At 36.1% G+C, this 23225-nt stretch overlaps 1 protein-coding gene across 7 annotated transcripts in view; it reads right to left on the reverse strand.

Annotated features, from left to right (window-relative positions):
- Nucleotides 1–335: 335 nt before the first annotated feature.
- The window catches only part of Bbox1 (gamma-butyrobetaine hydroxylase 1), a 58478-nt gene continuing 35588 nt past the window's right edge, over nucleotides 336–23225 (reverse strand). For all 7 annotated transcript variants that reach the window (XM_070032705.1, XM_070032703.1, XM_070032701.1 and 4 more), the window contains 4 exons: nucleotides 11433–11538; nucleotides 5831–6027; nucleotides 3483–3649; nucleotides 336–1114 (listed from right to left, as the gene is read on the reverse strand). In XM_070032705.1, the coding sequence (XP_069888806.1) occupies nucleotides 954–1114; nucleotides 3483–3649; nucleotides 5831–6027; nucleotides 11433–11538 (631 nt within the window). In that variant the 3' untranslated portion in view covers nucleotides 336–953. The remainder of the gene's footprint in view (nucleotides 1115–3482; nucleotides 3650–5830; nucleotides 6028–11432; nucleotides 11539–23225) is intronic.

Below are 23225 nucleotides of genomic sequence, written 5' to 3' on the forward strand. Positions count from 1 at the left end.
TCAAGGCAAGAAACAAGAAAAAAAAAGGATCCATCAACAGGTGTAAGCAGGGGGGGTGGCATACCATGGGAATATTGTTTTTGGGGTGGTGGTACAAGAGAATTTTAGGAAGACTAGATTTTCTTATAATTTTTGTTTGCTTGCGTTGGCTTTCATTATTTAGATAGTACCAAAAATGTTAAGGTGGTCAAGTTAGTAAGGTCTAGAAACTTGTGTTTTAGAATTTTATAACAAGAGTAAATAAAATAGATCTTTGAAAATATGAAGTCTTTTCACAGGCCTGTGTGACAGCTATGTGTCTCTGTAAGGTCACAAAGTAGAACTATGTTATGAAACAAGTTTTATTTGAATGGAAAACTTTATTTAAAACAACGTGCTATTCTTTTTTTTATTGTAAAGGTGATATATAGACAGGTTATAGTTACATAAGTAAGGAAATGAGTACAATTCTTGTTGAGCGTTGTTACCCCTTCCTTCATTTTTCTCCTGCTTTCCCTTCCCCACTACTCCCCTTCCACTACCATATTGTCTTGTGAATATCACTGTGGTACTGCTTCACACTTTGCCCTCTGTCTCACCATTTCTGTCATTCCTTTTCCCATCCCCAAATCAGATAAACTTATATACAAAAAATCTTTATCTGAAGAAAATTTTTAGTTGATACAAAAACTACGTGTAGGGACTTTGCAGGCTTTTCTGTGTTGGCAAAGGAAATTAGAACACATATATAACAGAACAGAAGGATTGCTCTATTGGGGAAGAAGCACACTGCTTTAAACAGGTAACTAGTTTACACTGAAGTATGACTACAGGAAAAGTGCAGAGACAGCAGTTACAAGCTTAAAGACAAAGAAATTAATATTCAAATGAGACAAGTCACCGTAGTGAAGAACTATGCCATAGCCCCAGAAATACAGTCATTAGTCTCTTGCTAAAATGAGAAGACACGAAATTCAGTTCCCATTCTTGACTTTCTGCCTTAGGATGCGAAGCCTGGACATGACCACGTCCCAGTCAGCATATGCTCCTTCGAGATGGCGGGATATCTCAGTTCCTGCCTCATAGCTACGCCGACCATGAAGTAGGCGCCAGTTGTCAAAAGTAATCACATCACCTAGGGGAGGTTTTAAATATTAGTAATTCGTGTTTAAATGATTTACAAAGCTAGAACATGTAGCATTCAAAATGTGCTACTCGGTTCACATCAAGAGACAGCACACATGTATTCCTTTATAAAAAATATATCTATTTCATTTTTAACACAAATGAGTTCATGGATGTGAAATGCTGTAGGCATTATGGTATTTTAAACTACCTAGCATGGTGGGCTCCTGGGTGGTTCATTTTAAAATAATTCCTACATAAAATATTTTCTCTGTGAAAAACTTCCTTATTATCTTACTGATCGTTGCTTAATTAGACATGTTTAACAGCTTTCTATGATTATAAGGGTAGAAACAACTTGGTTGGTATTCTATATTTGTTGTATATTTATTTACTTTTGTTTTATTTACATACCTAGCACTTTTATTTATATGTATTTACATTCCTAATGCTTTTATTTTTAAGAAACACTGGGAAAAAATGTGAGAAACTGCGCTTTCTCAAGTTGGGAAACTTGTCCAAAGCTATGCTATCACTAAATGCGGGAGCTTGGATCCTGTCTTCTATTTTTGCATTTTTTCCCTTATGGTGCTTTAATGGTGCGTGCTGCCATGCTTAAAATCAACCTGCTGTTCCTTTACACCAGTAAATTTATCACAGTTTTAGTGTTACTTTACTATGCCAATTAATTCTAAAGCAATTTCAGTTGAGTGTGGTGTGTGTGTCTGTAGTCCCAGGCTAAGGTAAAAGGATGGTTTAAGCCCAGAATTGTTTGAGACCAGCATTATAAAACTTTTCCCCTCAAGAAAACAAAAGAAAGAATATTAAGCCGGGCGCCGGTGGCTCACGCTGTAATCCTAGCTACTGAGGAGGCTGAGATTTGAGGATCACGGCTCAAAGCCAGCCTGGGCAGAAAAGTCCATGAAACTCTTATCTCCAAGAAACCACCAGGAAACCAGAAGTGGTGCTGTGGCTCAAGTGGTAGAGAGCTTGCCTTGAACTGAAGAGCTGAGGGACAGTGTCCAAGTCCAGAGTTCAAGCCCTACGACCGACCCAGCCCCCCCAAAAATTATTAAGGTAAAAAAGCAAAAGGAAGAAAAGCAATTGCCTGGGAAGGTGGCTCAGTGGTAGAGCGCTTGCCTTGCATGCCCTGGGTTTGATTCCTCAGCATCCATAAGCAAAAAGAAAAAAGCTGTGGCTCAAGTGGTAGAGCTCTAGCTTTGAGCTAAACAGCTGAGGGACAGCGCCCAGGTCCAGAGTTCAGGCCCCACGACCGGACCCCTCTCCCTCCCCCCAAAAAAGAAAAGCAATTGCAAGTAAAAAGAATCTTCCAGTGAAACAATCAATAGCAGAGAGAAATTGTGCATTTTTGTATAGGAAACAAAGTACTTTTATGGAAGAGATCTATTTTATAATATGGTGAGTATATATATATAACAATGTACTACATTCTGGAAAGTTGATAAAAGGTAGATTTTATATGTTCCCACTATAAAATTGGTAATTATTTTAAAAATTCACACATTAATTAGCTTAATTTAACTATTTCATAATATATGCATATGTCAAAACAGGATGTATATGTTAAATATGCATAATTTTCTTTTGCCAGTCCTGAGGCTTGAACTCAGGGCCTGGACACTGTTCCCTGAGCTCCTTCTGCTCAAGGCTAGCACTCTACCACTTGAACCATAGCACCACTTCTGGCTTTTTCTGTTTATGTGGTACTGAGGAATTGAACCCAGCCAGGGCTTCATGCATGTGAGGCAAGCACTCTACCACTGAGCCACCTTCCTATCCTGAAATATAAATAATTTTATTTGTCCATTATAAAAATAAATTAAAAATTATCAAGGCCTAAATTTCATGGTACTTCAGTTAGTAGAGATGGTTTATCAAGTAGCTAGAATATGCCAACTTCTACTTTATTTGGAATATTACTATCTTTGCCAGCAAATTTTATGAATAAATATTACATATTTTAGTGGGAGAACTAAGAAAAATTTTGTTCAGCTCATTAAGAGAATTAAATACAACTCTCAGTTTGTTTTGATAGGGCTGTCAAGATAGAATACACAAAACCTGAGTCTTAGCATCAAACAGAGGATTTCATGTGGCCTACAGCTTCTATTTCAAGTATTTGTTATTCAGGTTGGAGTATCTTATATTTTGGAATGCTTATGAACTTCTTTGGGAATAATCTCAAGGGATTAATCTCAAGTCTGGGGAGTCAACTGAGCAGAGACGGGGGTCAGGAATCTGTTATTTAGGCAAATTAACAACTGACCAAGATTCCAGATGGGAAAGATTGAAACAAAAAAAATAACAAACAAATAAGCTCATCCTTTCCACTTGTGTGAGAAAATGCCTTCACTCACCTGGATTCATCTTGAAGGTAAACTTATATTCTTTGCTGTTCATAAGGTCAACAAACTCCTTTAGAGCAGCATAAAAGGGCTGGATTCTTTCAACAGGCACATCAAATATTGTGTCTCTAGTTGCATTATTGAAGTTGATGCGAATCACTTGGCCTTTATCATCTAACCTGTTTTATTTAAGAGAAATAGTTAATATGCACTTTCCAAAATATTCATCTGTATTTGTAAGGGTTAAGGTTCCTTGGAAGATACATCTTATTCTGGTAATTCAAGAATCAAAACATGTGGACATCATATCATATGGTTACCTGTGGTATAATATGCTAATTTTCACCCTTCCATTCATCATATGTTTTTTGAAAACTTCCTACATGTCAGGAGGATTCAACTTAACTTAAAACAGGTGTCACAGAAAGTTTCAAGTTAAAAAGGTGTTGTTAGTAAAATTCATTCTGGGTTTTTTTAATAGTAAAATCCTTTTTATGTTACAAGTTCATAGGTCAATTGCTTTAGAAAGCATTTAATATACAAGGTCTTAAGTAATGTTTTTGGGTTTTTTTTTTGGCCATTAGTAGAACTGATTGTAGAAACAAAATACAAACAAGTGGTCTAAAGTGAAAGAATGCTTGCTTTCCAGGCCCAGGGTTCAATTTCCAGTAACACACACACTTCAGATAGATAGAAAAAACTGAATGTTTTTAATGTAATAGTGTAATACATTCTCTTTCTTATTACCTTGTCTTTACTCTCTTAGAAAACAAAAGACAAGTTCGTTTCCTTCCTTCCTTGCTTCCTTCCTTGCTTCCTTCCTTGCTTCCCTCCTTGCTTCCTTCCTTGCTTCCTTCCTTGCTTCCTTCCTTCCTTCCTTCCTTCCTTCCTTCCTTCCTTCCTTCCTTCCTTCCTTCCTTCCTTCCTTCCTTCCTTCCTTCCTTCCTTCCTTCCTTCCTTCCTTCTTCTTTGATGGTGTTAGAAATTGAACCCAGGCCTTTTCACACGTTAGGTATGCACCCTACCACTCTCTTAAGTCCCAAATTGTATCTTAGCAAGCAGGAAATTCCTGTACATAACAAGACAATAAAATGAAAAGTCGAATGCACGTTTTCATATTGAGGAAGAGGGAAAAGCTATGAGATGTAAATAACTGGCTATGCATGTAGCTGTTCGTAATGTGTAAAAGACAAATAGTTAAAAATAAAACAGATATTATTTTCCTACAGAGCTGTTGTTGAAAATATTTCTTACTAGTTGAAATAGCATGTCTCACTAAGTGGTGCAATGTTTTATGGGACTTGAATTTGTGTGGAAATACCGGTCTTGCCTACTGCATCTTGTTTTATGAGGATCCAAAGAGAAATTTATTTCAGATTTTAGGAGCATCTTAGATCTTGGAACTGATTCTGTTGTCCTTTTGTGTTGGTTTCTAGAAACTTAGAACTGAAATAGCAATCTATCACCAGTAAACAATTGATGTTTATGGATATGGTAGAAAGGAATTTTCTAAGCCTAGCACTGTGGTAGGGGCATTCATAGATTAACTCTATATTACCATTTAAATTGCAAAAAGGAGTTATTAAAACTTATCCTGAAAAAAACAAGCTGTGGATCAGCAAGGGCAAGTCATTGAATAAGGGAACAAACAGCTGGTTAGAAAGGATTTGAATTCATTGGATGAACTTATAACCAATAGGGTTTTAAAAACAAAGTTTACATGAAGTTACTTTTTTCTTTAAATATTAAGGACAGACTTAATGTAATTTGGTAAAGAGTTTTGATTAGGGTGAATATACTTTTTCCTGTTTTTTTCTAAAGTAAAAAGTAAAACTATGGAGTACACAGGATATTTCTGTTGGTTAAAATTTAGGGTAATAAAAGTTTTTTTAAAATAAGTATTTGATTGTGAAAATACTGTACAGAGGGGTTACAGTTACATGAGCAAGGTAATGAGTACATTTCTTATCAAGCATTGTTGCCTCCTCTTTTGCTTTTCCCCTACCATCCCTTCTCTCCCATCTCCAAAACTACACTCCCCGTCCCTTCTCCATCCTCCTCCCTCCCCTGCCTAAATTGTCAAGTTCATTTTTCAACATAGTATCTTGTACATCTCATTGTTGCAATGGGTCCACCTGTATCCCTTCCCCTCCCCAAATTATATCAACATCAAATACACTGAAAACAGGAGTATACTATGGGGGAGGGACATACAAAGCAAAAAAAAATTATATGGCACCTTATAAATATGTTAGAAACAATAGCAAGAAAGAAAAAAAACACTGAACCTCAAGATAAGGTAATAAAAGTTTTGCTGTTAATTGTTTTACTACTATGGAAAATATCTAAAGAGTACTTACTCTATGATTTTGTGTTTAGACTGTACAGAAAAATCACAGTAATCCACTCCAATGTCTGTAAAGTCTACATAGGTAGAAGACAGAATCTGGAATGCCTGAGGATTTTTTTCTTTGAGCTTTTGACACACGTGAAAACCATCCACAATTTCAGAATCACCTCCTGTGACTGTTTGTTTTATGCAGTGCAGAAGCTGAACCTGGAAGAAGAAATGGAGAAAATGGAGAAATTGATTTAAAAATACTAGCACTTACTGGTTTCTCTTTTGGTTATTTTGTTATTGATTCCAAAAGTAGGAATGTGTGAGATCTGAGTTGCTACTCACTGGCAGAAAGGTCTTCCTATGGTCTGGCCTCAGCCCCTCCTGCTGCTGGAAAGTTACCTCCCTCCCCCCCAGTGAGCCCTCTTTTCATTGGATAAAGAAGGATATCCATGAGAACAAAAATGTGAAATCAGAAAACAGAACAAAATTATTGATAAAGGGCAAAACCTCTTGGTAAAGAAAAACCCCAGACAAAGGTCAGCCTTTGTCCCTTTTCCATCCTTGCTCAAAAGCAAAAGAACATCTCTCCCTCACTCAAGTTTACCAAGTTGGCAACTTTGCAGAAGGCTACTGACAACCTTGAGGCTTATCACCAGCTGCACTGAGGTGCTGTATTAGTTAGGAACTTGTAATAAAACTCATCTCTGTAATAGTGTCAATAACAGTGATAGTATCGTCATTCTGGCCAAGTCAAGATTATGTTTTGCCTAGGCTCCTATGACTCAATGCTGTGTTTTTGCTTCTGTAACCTTGCTGACTTCTCTCAGTAGCAAGGCCTTAAGCCCACAGGTGATATCACCATTGTCCTCCAATTGAAGACCACCACCAAATGGTCTCACTATGGGTGGACTATTGCAAATAATTACGTAGGCTATTTACTGTAAAGAACAAATGAGTTTAAAGGTCATATAACCATAACCAATGAAAATGTGCGAAGCCTGCTTTGCCTGGCTCATCTATGTAACTCTGTGTAACCTACCCCTATAAAAACCCAGCCTACCCTGAGCTCAAGGCCATTCTCCTACTATCCGAGTAGTAGGAAGCAGACCCCGTGGCAATGTAATAAAGTTTCTAGTTCCTTTAACTGGATGTCTTGGAGTCTCTTTTGTTTTTAATTTTTATTTTTTATTGTGAAAATTCTGTACAGAGGAGTTATAATTACATGGGCAAGATAATGAGTACATTTCTTATCAAGCATTGTAGCCTCCTCCTTTGTTTCCCCTTCCCATCCCTTCCTGTCCTTCCCTGGCCCCCCCCTCCCAATCATCCCCGCTCCCCCCCCTCCCTGCGCACCAAAGTTGTAAAGTTCATTTTTCTCATTGTTGCAATAGGTCCACCTGTATCCCTTTGGAGTCTCTTTTGGATCTGGGATATTATAAATGGACTTAAAAAATAATTCATTCTACAAGGTTCAAACCTGTTTCAGTTGAAGACATAGAAGAGGCATTATAGTGCTTACTACTAAACAAACAGCACAAGTCAGAAGGGTTGCAAAGAATGAGCACTTGATGAGAAAGTAGTCAGGGAAGCCAACAGGGGCAGCTGTGTATAAACAGGACAAAGGATGATGGAAGGTGTTTAGGACAGATGGAAGAGAGTGAGATTGTAAATAGGTGACAATGTTGATAGGTCTGAAAACATAGCCAATTTACAAAAAAGTAACAAAAAGTTTGGCTATGTAGCAGTGAGGGTTATTAGGACTTCTTCCTAGAGAGACTGAAATGTCAGATGGATTCTTAAACTTTTTATTCTACATGGAGGGGAATCACCATGAAGTAACCTAGTCAGGCTGAGTTGAAGAATATTAGTATAGTGGTTTCACTGAACTGTATTTTAGTATTTAGCTTAGTATTTAGTTCAGTGGCTTCACTGTATTTGAGGGGAAACAGGCCAGACTTGAGAGTTTAATGTGCTAGTCCAGGTGTAAGGAAAAGAAGGAAATGGGGTAGGGTAGGGCTAGGAGGGATGAATTAACCAAAGAAACACTGGAAATGGGAAACCAACAGTGAGTCAATGTTAATTAACTTTTCTCAATTTCAGGAGAAAATGTTATACATTATATCATCTTGGAAAGCAAAACAGAGTATAATTTAAAATTATTTTGAGTGAGAGTTTTTCATGGGTTTTGGTATGGATGATTTAAGAACATCGAGCTGTAGAAGCAAACATACCATTCAGTAGTACAAACTTCATTTTTACTGAGTGACATAAGCTAAAAGCAGTCATTGTCTGATTGAATTCTTATAGAATGGAAGCAGCAAATATCTTTAAATGCCCGAGTCAGTATGTATGGAACAAATACTCATTTGTGTGGCTTTGCTCCCTGGGTGGGCTACCCCAGTGCTGGCCATCAGAACTTCCTGCAGTGATGACGAATACAGTAATCACTAGCTTCCCTTAGCCATGGTGCACTTAATACATAGTTGATACATTTGATATATAACTGGTGTGACTAACAAATTTGATTTTACATTTAATTTAATCTTAAATTTAAACTAAATTCATTGAATTAAAGGGTAACTCATTTTCCAGATAATTTCATCTATAGTGTGAACAATATCGACTCTTCTGTTTGTCAGAAAAGCTTGAAATAATTTGAATAGTTCAGAGTGGAATCTCGAACAACAGTACAAATGTGTGCTTTTATTTTATTCTTCTAATGGACTTGAAGGATTTTAGGACTCTGTTACTTAAAAAAAAATCTATCAAGGCATTTAGCTTTTGGTATTTCCTCTGCTGATGGAGACAGGTAAAATGTTGTTGTATATCTTTATTTCTTTATAGCATAAACTATGTCTATATAATGTACAAGGTATTGTATTAAGTTTTAAGATATAGAGACACATGATTCTATTCCTGACTTTGAAGACTTTGTAAAGTATGACAATGTTTATGAATAATTTATCATATTATGTTAATTATGAAAATAGCAATCCAAGTTCAGGACCATTATGATGTGCGGAAAAACTAGTCAGAGGCTTAGGATGAAGTATAAGTTTTCCATCAATCAGGACATGATCATTCCTGTCTACCTTTACGAAATATTAAAGGAAATCATGTAAAGTAATACAGGCAAAAATACTTTGAAAAGCATAAAATGCTATGAAAATATCTAACATGATATTACACGCCAGAAATATTTCTGAAGTCATAGTGTCATCTTTCTCTTGGCTTTCAATTTTAACTTCATAACTAAATGTAAACTTATACAAAGAAGATAATTAAAAATTCAAATAGGACCTTTAGTTTTCTGATCTCCTTCATTTTATTCTATCCAATCTCTCCATGCATTTTTTTTGAACTGACTTGATGAGTTTGGCTTTTAAAATTAGGGTTTTAGAAAATAACTGAACCACATTTAGAATAAATCACACTTGTATGGATTCTCTCTTGACTATCATCCAAAAAGGTGACTATAGGAGTCATTTTCCTGTCATCAATTAGTTCAAAGAAATCATGTGGTGTTTTACACTCAACAGAATAATTTAAAACATGTGAAGTCAAATACTAGACTTAGCTAATACTGGCAAGAACAATGATTAACCACGTAGCACAAAGTAAACATGTTCAGTCAAGATGATGATTAAAAAAGATTCATTTTTATTTTGGCCCCTTTCTCTTTCTTTAACATGAGAATTGCCCCCAATTTGTCTTTAATATTATATATATATATTATTGTAAAGATACTGTACAGAGGGGGTACAGTTACATGAGCAAGGTAATGAGTACATTTCCTATCAAGCATTGTTACCCCCTCCTTTGATTTTTATCTACCATCCCTTCCCTTCCTACCTCCCCAACTCTTCCCTACCCCCTTTACCCACCCCTGCCCCACAGGAAGTTGTAAAGTTCCTTTTCAACATAGTGTCTTGTACATCTCATTGTTACATTGGTTCAACCTGTGTACTTGTTTCAGCATTTTGTTATTTCCCTTCCCCTCCCCAAATTAGAAAAATGTATATACAAGATGAAGGGCACCCGAATCAAATACAGTGACAACAGGGGTTATACCATGGGAGAAGAATATACAAAAGAAAAAAATCACATAGTACATTAAAAACAACAGCCACAAAGAAAAAATCTCTTGTGTCCCTATCTTGGGGTTCATTTTGCTTAGCATTATCTTATATGGTCGTTTGTACATAGCTTTTGACATTTTCTACTTGTCTGGTAAGATTATCCTAGATGTATACTAGTTATTGCAAATAAGGGAAACCATGGGACCTATGTTTCTTTGGGCCTGGCTTACTTCACTTAATACAATTTTTTCCAAGTCTTTCCATTTCTTAACAAATGGGGCAGTGTCATGCTTTCTGATGGAGGCATAGAATTCAATTGTGTGTGTGAATGCATGTGTGTGTGTGTGTGTGTGTGTGTGTGTGTGTGTGTGTATCACATCTTCTTGATCCATTCATCTACTCAAGGGTATCTGTGGTAAATAATGCTTCAATAAACATAGTTGTGCTGGTAGCTTTAATATGGTCTTTTTTGTGATAGTTTTGGTAAATGCCCCAAAGTGGGACTTCTGGGTCATAGGGGAGCTCTATGTGTAAAGATGCAAATTTGTATGTGATTGTTTCATTTAGTTAAATTTAGCTCAAAACATAGAGCCAAAAATCTCTTAAAAGATGGTCTTCTAACTATTGGTTATAGATTTTTTTTGTTTTTGTTTTGGTAAAGGGATGGTTTTGCAAAATTGTATTTGGTTTAGGAAAAGGAGAAATTTTTAGAGATGGAGGAGAATGTCTCATCAGAAATTGTACTCAGGACTTTTTTTCTGGTCCTGGGGCCTTGAATCAGGGCCTGGATGCTGTCCCTGAGCCTTTGTGTGCCCAAGGCTAGTGCTGTACCACTTGAGCCACAGCACCACTTCCAGCATTTTCTAGGTAGTTTATTGGAGATAAGAGTCTCATGGACTTTTCTACCCAGACAGTCTTCCAACCCACCGTCCTCAGATCTCAGCCTCCTGAGTAGCTAGTATTACAAGTTGGAGCCACCAGTGCCATGCTCTGAGGAATTTTTTTGCTCTACATAGAGCATCTTTTCCTAGGACAAGACATGTTTTCCAAAGATAGCATGGTCATCTCTTCCCAATGTTTGTAGCTTTTGTAATACATTCTTGCAGATTTTCCTATGAGGTTTTTACTTCCTCAGTTCCTGAATCTAGGGATTTTGTTATGCAGCAAAATGGCCATGTAACTTTGGGGTGCAACTTCACATTATGTTCCCAGATTTCAATTTCTCTTTTAGCTCTTGGAGTAAAATTTTTACAAAAAGACTTCTAGATGCAGTTCTGTTTTAAAATCTGCCACGATGCAGCAAAAGATCCTAAGACTTATTTCCATAAAGAAACAATTTTTAAAAGATGTATGAAAATGTCCTATTAGAAGTGTAAAGGTATTCACAATTTAAGAACTGACAATTTTTTGGAGTGTTGTGTTTGGAGAAAGAAGCTTTACATAAGATAAATCAGTTGGCCAAATTTCATCTTCTAGGCTCAAAAGAATGAGGTTATTGGTGTTTGGCCTGCCCTGTGGAAAGTATGCTGAAGCTCACCTTACCCCAGGTGGGTGACGGAGGGCTGGATAATCAGTGTGAAAACTGAGCTTCCCAGTGGTGTAGGCCACATTGTTTGCATCTATCTTGTCTTGAACTTGCCAAGTGTGTCTGTAAAAGACAAGAAGCACATGTATAAACAGGTTGTCACAAAGTCAGAGGCAACGGGCTAGAAAGAATTTAATATGTGGCAGAAGATGGGAACTTTTAATTTTATGAAGTTATTAACATATGGATGAGAAGGCAGGAAGAGTCCTAGTTTTTTTTGTCTAAAGTGAATATTTCAGAAATAACAGTGTTTCATTTTCTCTCTTGATACATAAAACAATGCATTCACATACTGATCTAGCCTACAGTTATTAAAGAAGTCTAGGTGGTGTAGATTATCTTTTTTTTAGTAGAGCTTAATGCATTGATATGAGCTATTGGGGCAAAATTCACATGCCATATTTTTAATTTTAATTTAACTTTGTATGTTTAATTTAATTTTGTATGTCTAGTTTCATTTCTTTGCATGAGAATACTCAGTTAGCCCATCTTTCTTTGTTGAAGAGACTCTTCTTTCTATATTGTGTAGTCTTGGGATTTTTGTTGAGCATCAGTTGTCCATAATATCTGGGTTTATATCTAGATATCCAACAATTCTACTGTTCTTCAGTGTCCAGCCTTATGCCAGTAACATACTATTCTGATTACCATAGATGAATTTTGTCTGCTTGGAACCAGTCACAATTTTATATGGATTTGAGGAAAAGTCTTTGTATTTTTAAGGAAAAAAGTTATCATAATTTTGCACTGAATCTGTAAACTGCATTGGGGAGTATTGGTATCTTAGCAATATCATATCTCCTAACTCAAGCACATAGGTGCACTTTTACTTGCTTATTTACTTATTCATTTATTACTTTTAATTTGCAAGATTTTATAATTCTCACTGTACTATTTTTTAACCATCAAATTTATTCCCAGATATTTTACTCTTCTGCATGTTGTGGTAAACAAAATTTGTTGACTTAATTTCCTTTTCATATTGTTCTTGCTGGCCTATATAAACAACTAATTTTTGTCTCCTAGTACTGCAACTTTGCTAGATTCATTTTTTGCTCACTCGATTCTATTGAGTTTTTAATACATAAAATCATCCTATTTGGGAGTAGAGAGATTTATTTTTTCTTTCTCATTTAGATTTCATTCCTATTTCTTGTGAATTTCTCTGGCTGACCCTTATTTGAAGACAATGTTCAATAGTGATGGCAAAAGCTAACATGTTTGTCTTATTCCTACTCTTAGGAAAACACTTTGAATTTTTAGTTTTACCCTTGAAGTTTCAGTTTTTATTTTATCAAGAAATAAAACTTTAAGCTCTTACAGATGCCCTGGTCCAGGAGAAATCTCTTATTTCCAAAGTAATGGTAACTACGATAGGTTGGTAACTTCTATAATGATCATTTCCTGCATTTCTTTGTAGCTTTATCACCCAATTGGGCATCCTTCAACACTAGCTGTTGAATCTTGCATAGGAAAATATTTGTTTTTTTTTGTGGTAGTAAGATTTGAACTTAGAGCCTCATGCCAGCTAGGATGGGCTCTTTCACTTAAGCCACACCCTCAGTCCTTTTTGGTTTAGTCATATTTTCAGGTAAGGTTTCGTGCTATAGTTTTTCTTCCCTGGCCTCAAATTGAAATCTCCCTACCTATGTCTACCTCCCGAGTAGCTGGAATAATAGTCATGAGTCAAGCTTTCAATCATTTTTTAATAAAAATATGCTTAACAGTAATTCTATTCCAATATTCAATACAGAATTAGAGCTAGGAAGAAAAATAAGCAAAAGAGTAATTATCAGACCTAATAGAAATCAGTGTTACAAATGTTTAAAAAGGAGTAGGATTCAGCAATTCCCAGATGGAAGTCAGATCCTGAAGGGTTTGGACTAGGATTAGGACTTGAGATTTTACTCTGTGTGGTGAGAAGCCACTGGGGCATTTCAATTGTGTAAATTATGTACTTGTAGGGTGTGTGTGTGTGTGTGTGTGTGTGTGTGTGTGTGTGTGTGTGTGTGTGTGTGTGTGTGTGTGTGTGTGTGTGTGTGTGTGTGTGTGTGTGTGTGTGTGTGTGTGTGCATGTGCATGCGCTCATGCTGGTCCTGGCACTTGAACTAAGGGCCTGGGAGCTGCCCCTGTGTTTTTTATACTTAAGGCTTGTACTCTACCACTCAAGCCATAACTCCAATACAGAGTTTTTGGTGGTTAATTGGAGATTAGAATCTTGAATGGCTGTTCCTTCCCCAGGCTAGTTTTTTAAATTCTATTTTTTATTTTTTAATTCTTTTTACTTTTTTATTTTTTTGATTCTTTTTTATTGTCCAGGATAACTTTGAACCATGTCCTTCAGATCTCCTGAGTAGCTAGGATTACAGGTGTGAATCACTGGCAATTTTGCTCTAGTTGTAGTTTTCTTGCTTTAGTTTCTGAAGAGTAGGTAGAAGATACTTGGAAATAGTGGGAAGAAAGAGCATTAATGGAGACTGGACTGGCAGCCATCACAGAGAACAGTCAGCTTTGAAGGTTAATGGTAGAGTTAATAGGGTTCTGAGGCAAATTGGATGTAGAACCTAAATGAAATCCAGAATGGCACCAAGGCTTCCAGTTGGAGAAACCATGTAGAGAACTGGACATTTACTGAGATTCACAAGATCAAAATTCACTATCTAGTTGAGGAATCAGTTCCCATTCTAACTTTTTTGAGGAGGTACATGAAGATAAAGCAAAGAACTTACTGTACAGTCATTTTGATATAACTAATTTAACTATTTGGTATGCTTTTAAAAGCCTTCATTCACAGATAGCCAAATGATTTTGAAAAGAAGTGCTTTGTTTGGATGATTTAGCTTTCCTCTGAATGGCATCTACCCCTTGTATTTACCACAAGCAATACATCACACCTGACAAACCTCCCCAGCATGTCATGTCTACCTTGACATTTCTCCACGAAAAGCTTTTATTAGCTTAAAAAACGGTTAAAGCCACTGACTTAGAAGTGAAGGACACGATGCTATTTTCTATCTTTGCCCACTATTTTCATGTGTAAATTAATCACTGGAACAATGTTGATCTTAGTACATTACGTTTGGATTGGCTTGTGCGTTTCTGCATTTTCTCTGGTTCCTTGTCCCCCTTTCCCCAACCCCTCCCCGCATTATCTATTTCTGCCTTCACCCACTAGTAAAAGCCCAGCTCATTTACAATCTGGAGTCTTCAGTATGTTCTTAGATTTAAACTGGACTGGTTTCAAATTCTGGATACGTCATTGACTAGCTATGTAAATCTGGGTGATTTATTCTTTTTGAGTCTCAACTTATATACTTGTAAAGTGGAAACTGATATTAATGTAGAGTTGCTATAACAAAAATGCAAGGCCTATGTCTTATACACAGAAAATGTTCATTAGGACTTTTTATCTTTCTGTCTCTCTCCCTCTCCCTCTCTCCCTCTCCCTCTCCCTCCCTCCCCTCTCCCCCTCCCTCCCTCCTCTCTCTCTCTCTCTCTCTCTCTCTCTCTCTCTCTCTCTCTCTCTCTGGTGTGTGTGTGTGTGTGTGTGTGTGTGTGTGTGTGTGTGTGTGTGTGTGTTCCAGTACTGGGGCTTGAATTCAAGACCTGAGCACTGTCCCTGAGCTTTTGTCCTCCAGACTAGTGTTGTATCACTTTGAGCCACAGATCCATTTCTGGTTTTTGGGTGGATAATTGGAAATAAGAGTCTCATGGACTTTCCTTCCCAGGTTGGCTTTGAACTGCAGTTCTCAGATCTCACCCTCCTGAGTAGCTAGCATTACAGGTGCAAGCCACCAGTGCTTGTCTGCCTTTTTCTCTTTCTTAGTCTCTTTGCTATCTCATTCCTCTACTGACAACTCCTGAGCACATTTTACTAGTATTATTCATTGGAACTGAAATATGTGTTTTGTGGCCATAGTTACAATTTTTAAAGAGCTCAATTTCTAAAGATTTCATTTACATATATACATATATAATCCTGCTTCCTCTTCTGAAGTGAAAACTCCTTCAATTCAGAATAGTCTTGTTCTTTTCCTAAGATCCAATCCAATTCCAAGGCTAAACCAATAAATACTGCATGAAAAGCCAAAGAATGGTGACTTTTCTGGGCATCTGACTTCATAGGACACGGGGTAGAGTAGAGCATGGTAGCTTCCGGAGGGTGGGAAGAAATACAACACTTCAGTAAACACATCCTTCCAGAGTATAACCTAAAGTCTCTTCATAGATTTAGGATTTGTTTTCCTAATGGGCAAAAGTAGAGTTTTCTTTTCTTTTCTTTCTATTGTGAAAATACCATAGAAAGGGGTTACAAATGGGCAAGGTAATGAGTGCATTTCTTATCAAGCATTGTTAGAGTTTTCTTTTTAAACAAGTTATCTGAGCTTGGGAATAAAACTAGTTATTTTGTTCTGCTTTTCACATTTAAAATTAGAATGAGTAGAGTGTATATTTACATTTAAAATTAAAATAAGTAGAGTGTATATTTCACTACAGGTCAAACAGCCATCCATATGTGGCTATGAATTGGAAAGAGACTGGGTAAAAAGGAAAGAGAAGTATATATAGCCTGTTGACACCCATTTCAAGAAAGCTTAGGCTGTCTACTATATGGAAATGATTGTGGCTAAGACATTCATGTTCTCTATGAAGTTCGTGCAACTCCACAGCCCATATAAAATACACATCCAAACTCTGGTCAACCTTGGCATTTCAAAAATAATTAACATAAAGGACCAGATCTAAGGAGATCATAAAAGTAATTTCGTGAAAGTATAGCACATACAATAATTTTTACAGCTAAGAAGACAAGGCACTGTTGACACTGTCAGTAGGAAATGACCATTTTTAGAATTTTCTTAAAAATAATGATGGAAATTTTGGCACCAGTGGCTTACACCTGCAATTCTAACTACTCAGGAGGTTGAGATCTGAGGATCATGGCAGAAAAGGTCCAGGCAGAAAAGTTCCCATGAGACTTCTGTCTCAAATTAACCACTCAAAGTGGTAGCAAAAGAGCTCAGAACAGCACCGAGGCCCTGAGTTCAAACCCCACGACCAATAAAAAAAGTTATGATGGTTTTGCATTTGTCTATCTATATTTCCCTATCCTACCCCCTTGGTTTCTCATATGATATAGAGTAAATCAAACAAGTTTTGCTGAGTGAGATTCAAGTACACACATTAGTCAGAGAAAAAATGATTTGTTTTCTAGACATTGAGTGGATTCTACAAATTGGAGGCTTGTGGCTTGGTGTCCTTAGCAATGACTAGCAGGGATTTTATTTTTCTACCACTTTTCAGTGTAGTATAGGATATATAACCTAAATATCTATGCTTACACAGTATAATGTATCACAAGAAGGGAGCTAACCAACTCCAATAAAGAAATATTGTCCTTATGGTTATAATAACAGTTTAGGAAAATCCTAAAAATGTAATCTAGCCTTCACTTTCTTCACTTATAAAAATCAGTGTGCCAAGAAGGCTGCTATTGATTCCTTATGACTTTAAATATTTATTTGCCCACCCCAAATCCAATCTTCCATGGAAATATGGTAGAAATAAATCGAAGCGTAGTTCATTGGCTTATGTAGAAACTATTTTTTAAAGTACTGTTGTGAGGTCTTAATGAGATGGTATATATTCATGTAGAGATTGATTTGATGTTGTTATTCTAAGAAAGGCAATAATCCAAGAAGATTGCCAAGAACTACCTTGATGAAGTGGAAGTTTGGGACCATATGCTCCTAATACTGAAGATCTAAACGCAACACGTCTTAATACAATGGTACAGACTTACTTACAGCAATGCAGGTAATTGTAAGTAGAAATGTTTTGCTTTCACCAAAGGTACTCTTTTAAACAAAAGTAAGTATCCTCACTCAGCTAGTCATGCCTTATTCAACATTTCATTAGGACATTCCCTTATATTTATTTATTCAAAAGTTTTGTTAAAATCCAATATTCTTCAAATTAATAATTTTGAAAATATTTTGTTGGATTGCTTGGAATGTTGGTTAGCCATATTTATCAAGACCTATAAGACTAGTATCAGACATTAGTGATATTGGTAGTATGTAATGACAAAAATGAATCTTTTATTGCTTATAAAAATTTGGAATATAATTTTTGGGTTCATTATATAGTCAATCTTTGTGTCCATTTTCAATTGTTTTAGCTATTTGACCTTTAGTAATAGATTTTACATTCTTTTGATTAGTATTCATACTTAGGAAATCATGCTGATTAATTTGTAATCATTCCTGTTTTGTGATACTTTGTATATGAAAAACTTTCCTATGTGCATAAAACTGGATTTATTATCAACAGCAGAGACAACCTCCAATCAGCCTACTACAAACTCTTCTCATCAGATTACACAAGAGTGCCTTATTTTCAGCATTATTACTCATCACATTGGACTCTGAGCAAAATGCCCAGATACAAGCTTTATTTTTAAAATTCCAAACTGGAAAACAATTTCCTAGCTAGAACAAACCATATTTTTAGCTTATAATCTGAAGGAATTACTATTGCTTACTAGTTACAATTGTGATCTTTCCACATGGGAATTACTGAGTACAATCATTCACAAGAGCTCTCACTATGTATTTTTCCATTGTTACTATATACCAGGGCATAGGAACTGAGGATTTGGAAGTGAAAATAGACACAGTGCTTGTATTACATGGAAATAACATCCTACAGCAACAACAACAAAAAAACAAGCAAAATGTTGTGCTTTATCTGCCAAAATATCAAGTTTAAAGTGATTGAAGATATAAAGACTGAATGGAGATTTAATTAATAAGTGAAGATTGAATGGGCTTTTACCAGGTAAAGAGAGTGGTAAGGGTCATTCCAAGAGGAGAAATAAGTGGGGAGTCTTAGTGGAGAGAGAATGTTGCCTAGGAGAACAAGTGACTGATGTCCAACATGAGCTGGGGTGGGGACACTTTTTTTTTCCTCTATGGCTGTTCTTGGCTTCGCTCCAGATTTCTTTTTCCCTTATTGTCTTGTGAAATCTTACAAAAGCAGTTTGTTATTTTAGGAAACTGAATCCAAATGTATTCCTTTCTGGTAGCTTTTAAATCACTCCCCAACTATGTTGTTTGGTAGAGATATGTATGCTAAAATAATAAATTGTAGTATTTTTCTTGATTGTCTATTAATGGCATTTTAAAATCTATAACATGTATTCTTCAAAACCACAAATAATTTTGTTTGCAATTAATGTCCTTTTTCTGGAGCATTTTATTTTGCAGCTTTTGTTTGTAATCAGTAGTTAGCAAAATTTCTAAACTTGTATTTTAAAAGGTCACCTAATTATTACAGTCAGTAATTCACACTGATTCACTTCTGAAATGAGGGCTTCATTCCATTTTTAAAATGAAGGTTGGTAGCCATCATTCAAATCTAGATGAACAAAAATAAAATCACTTTCCAGATACCTGGAATTTTTCTTAATTCATTGAGTGTGGAAATCTCTGTGATATATATATATATATATATATATATATATATATATATATATATATATGGATATATACATATGTATACATATATATATATAATGAAGATTCTAGGGTTATGGATATAAGATACTTCTTAATATTTTTTCCTGAATTTGCCTTATGGAACATCTAATTCCTACCTAACCTTGTGGACAATATCTGACAAGATTTTCCCATGAGCCTTAAAATAAACGTGGGTTGAAAAAAAACACATTGTAAAACCACAGAGCTCTGTGGTATCATATCATTATCTGTAAAGGAGGAAATTGAAGGAAGCAATGGTGTTCATGAATACGTGAAAAATTCCCAGACACACACTCACCAGTGAGGACAATAGGGCATTTTGAGGATGGCAGCAATACACAATTCTGAACAGCTGAGTATGGGGTATCTTTGGTATGGGATCAGCATATTCTGATCTCATGAATTCTCACCCTTAACTATTTCTAGAAACTAAATAAAACAAAGTTTCCTGTTGTAATAATGCTGCCTCTTGATGAAGAAAACTCCATACCAAATAAACATTGTCAATGAAAACAAAGCAGAAAGACAACAACGAAGTAGAAGCATGCAGAGTGAGAGCTGAAAAACCTAAATTTGAAAAGGTTTCTGGTTCCTGTCTCTTCTTAATAGTAAAAATAACAGCACAAAAATTAGCAACAGAAGTATTACTATGTAAACTTAAAATTATTTTAAGGAAAATATAATGTAAGTAGCAAAATACCATGTCTATAGACAATAACTGTCTCAGCAAATATCCCCCACAAGATGAAAAATACTATCCTTCTTTATTGTTAACCTCTGTTTCTTATTTATATGTACTTTTAATAAATACAAAAGTGTTTTAGGAATGGCACAATGTATGAGGAATGACTTACACTCAGTAGCAACTCAAAAATTTGAAAATAAATGAAGACTAAAGGAGATACAATGTGTAAAACTGTAAATGTATGTAAAGAAGATTAATGAGAAAGATACAAGAGAGCAGGCAAAGATTTAATGTATGCATAATAGAAGACCTAAGAGAATGAATCCAAAACAAAAGAACAGAATAAGTACTTTAAAAAAGCCTACAAGATGCATTGTACTAAAAAACTGACATATTGAACACCAACCCCTTTGTACAACTACATAAATATAATAAAAATACAATTTTGCAAATAAAAAGTTAAAAAATAACACTTAAAACCCCTATATTTTTTGTTGGTACCTAGGTCTGAACTTAGAGACTCATGTTTGTTTGCTTGGATGGTTTGCTGTTTGCTCAGTTTGTGCTCTACCACTTGAGCTATGCCTCCATTCCAGCTTTTGGTTAGTTATTATGGGGAAGTAGTCTCATAGACTTTTCTGACTAAGCTGTCTTCAAACAGTAATCCTCCATATCTCAGCCTCCTGAGAAGCTAGATTATAGGTATGAAACGGTGTTTGGGAAGAAAGATTACTTGATATTCAACAATCAAACAAACAAAAAAGGACACATTGAAAGACCAAACTATATCCTCCCTGAAAAAAAATACTGCCTCAGAACAAACAACCAACATATGACATAATCAAGGAAAATGATCTTGCATCTGGGAGAAATACCAAACTACTTGTAAAGAAAAGTCATCAAAGCCTTGTAGAAGTAGTAAAGATAGTATGAGCTAAAAATGCTCTATTTAAGTAAGCCAATTTTCAAGTGTAAATAAAGCACTTAAAATGCTGTCAACATTTCAGAATTCAGGGAATATTGTCCCCATGAACCCTTCCTGAGAAATTTACAAGGGCATGGGTGTCAGATAGCCAAATGAATAGAAATCTATTAACACAGGATTTGTGCCGAGGAGTAAATTTATATTTACTGAAACTAATCATCAAGGAGAGAAAAAAGAAAAGGTTAAGAAAAGAAGAAATGCAAATTGAAGTGTTGTAAGATGCATAGGTGGGTGCTGATACAGTAAACCAGTACAGTGAAGAAGCAAATGGCAGACATTGCATTTGGGGCTTCTTTTGAGTTGGGACACATATATGGATATTAAGAGTGGCTGCCAATACTGCATTTCTTGATTTGAATGGTTAAAAGTTTTTGCTTTTATAATAACTTATCAAGTGATACTTTAACTTTATGCGATTTTTCTGTGTCTGTATTAAATTTCACCATGAGAACACAAGAACAGAGAGTAGAATGGTTGGTAACTATTAAATACAATGGAGGAAAAAGGTAGATCTGGGTCAACAGATATAAAATTTTTATGTATTCATATAGCTCATATATTCATGATATGAAAGATCGCAATAATTGATTTATAATGATGGACTGCACACTTGAACTTGGCTAAGAGAGAGTGTAACTACAAGTGTCCTCAGTGTGTGTGCATGCATACACCCACACCCATGGTAAGCCTGAGTTAATGGTATGCTAACTTGTTTTGAATGTTAATCATTTCTTTTGGCATTCTTCCCACCTCAGGACCTCAGCTACTCCCACTACCTTTCCTGGGGCACCCTGTAGCCCCTAACTCCATCCACATCCTGCCCTAGAGTTCCTGCCAGGATAGCTGGCCACTTCCACACTCCATCCAGACCTACCTGTTCACACAGAGTACCTCCTTTACCTCTAGCCCGAGAGCTACCACCTGGATAGGGGCAGACCCCATACTTCTCTTCTGTGGGCAATATGGCCCCACTAATAAACCTTAGAATCCTTCTTGCCCTGCACATGCCTGTCTGTGAGTGGTCCCCTGGAGTGGCTGGGATGGATTCTTACAATTTCATAACATATTTACTTACAAAAACATCAGATTACATACTGTCTCGAAATAAATTTTTTGTCAATCATCTGGGAAAAAGTACAATTGAATAAAAGGTGTTGCTGTAGTTTTTTTAAATTCTTAATGAAGACAAGTAGGACTAGCAAGATGTCAACTATCCCTTACCTAAAAGCACACAATCAAGAGTTAGAAAAATTCTCTCCAAAAGGAGTCTATTCATTATGGATACACTGAGTGAAATTCATTGTCAAAATGGGAAGGTCACAGGCTCTTGAGTCAAAGAACTTTGGGTTTCATCTTAGATCTCCTTACCTCAGTTCCTTACCTGTCAGATAGTGATCATAATTCTTATCAGATATTTCAAGATAATACCTGTAAAGAACTGAGCTGAATACAGCCTGTAACATTATTTCTTCTGTCCCAATGACAGTGGTTTGTTTTGGCTCCAAAATGTAACCCAAGAGGTTACATGGATGGACCTATGGACAAGTAACTGCTTGAATAGTTACCTCAAGTGGTTTCTAGAGAAGTCTGAGACCCAGAACTTACTTTTCCTTCCATTCATGAGATGACCTCATACTCAAGTGGTTTTGCTGGCAGTAGCACTAATTACTATGAAACTCAATACCACGAAGGCAACCTCAGGGACTGGTTTCTGGCTGGTAACATAAATGGGTTCAAATGGTTCTAGGAACGTAGCTTGTTACCCTACTTAGAAAACCCTAATATGATTCTTGTACACATATTCTAAAGGCTTTCTCCCCCTTCTCTAACACTCCATGTCAGTACTATATTTAAAACAACTCATTAAGAAGTCCCAGCATGGGCTTTTTACAAAGTAGGATAGGATTTCAACAAAATTCAGAACTTAGACAGGATTTCTTTGTTTTCCTCCCAACTATGAATTGCTTCTATTTTTTTTATTTTCCATAACCAACAAGTCAATTTTACTCAAGGAAGGCTGTGTGGTTTTCTTAAGCAATTTCTTGGCTAGAATGTTCAACAAAATGAATAAACTTGTTTTCTCTCTCCTTGTTCCATCCCCACAGTTCAGAAATGTTTTCTGGTAACACATAAATCAAAGCAGTAGTTGTTTCAGTTAGATTTGGAGGCAGTGCTAATAATGGTGGGAGCAATTTCTAAGGGGCCAGTTGCCAAAGACTAAGGGTGTTTTTCACTTATCCAGACCCTAATAGGAATGAATGTGTGAAATGCTGTTGAACTGATTTACAAATGTCTTTGAGAAATTCTTACAGAAATCCATTGAATGCTGGGAAGGCTATAGAGTTGAACTCCCTAGAGGCCTTTTCAATACCACTGTTTACTGTTCTGGCTGGTGAACTTGACAAACAGCTCACTAGAAACTATTTTGTTCATCCCATGAAGTCTGAATGCAAGGTATTCTTGCAGATGCAAAACTAAGCAGCAGGTAGCAACATTTTATTTTTTTTCCATCAAACTTTTGCCCCAGGGCCTCGGGGCA

The sequence above is a fragment of the Dipodomys merriami genome, unplaced genomic scaffold (assembly GCF_024711535.1).
Source record: "Dipodomys merriami isolate MVZ:Mamm:240054 unplaced genomic scaffold, mDipMer1.0.p SCAF_21, whole genome shotgun sequence".
Classification (NCBI taxonomy): Eukaryota; Metazoa; Chordata; class Mammalia; order Rodentia; family Heteromyidae; genus Dipodomys; species Dipodomys merriami.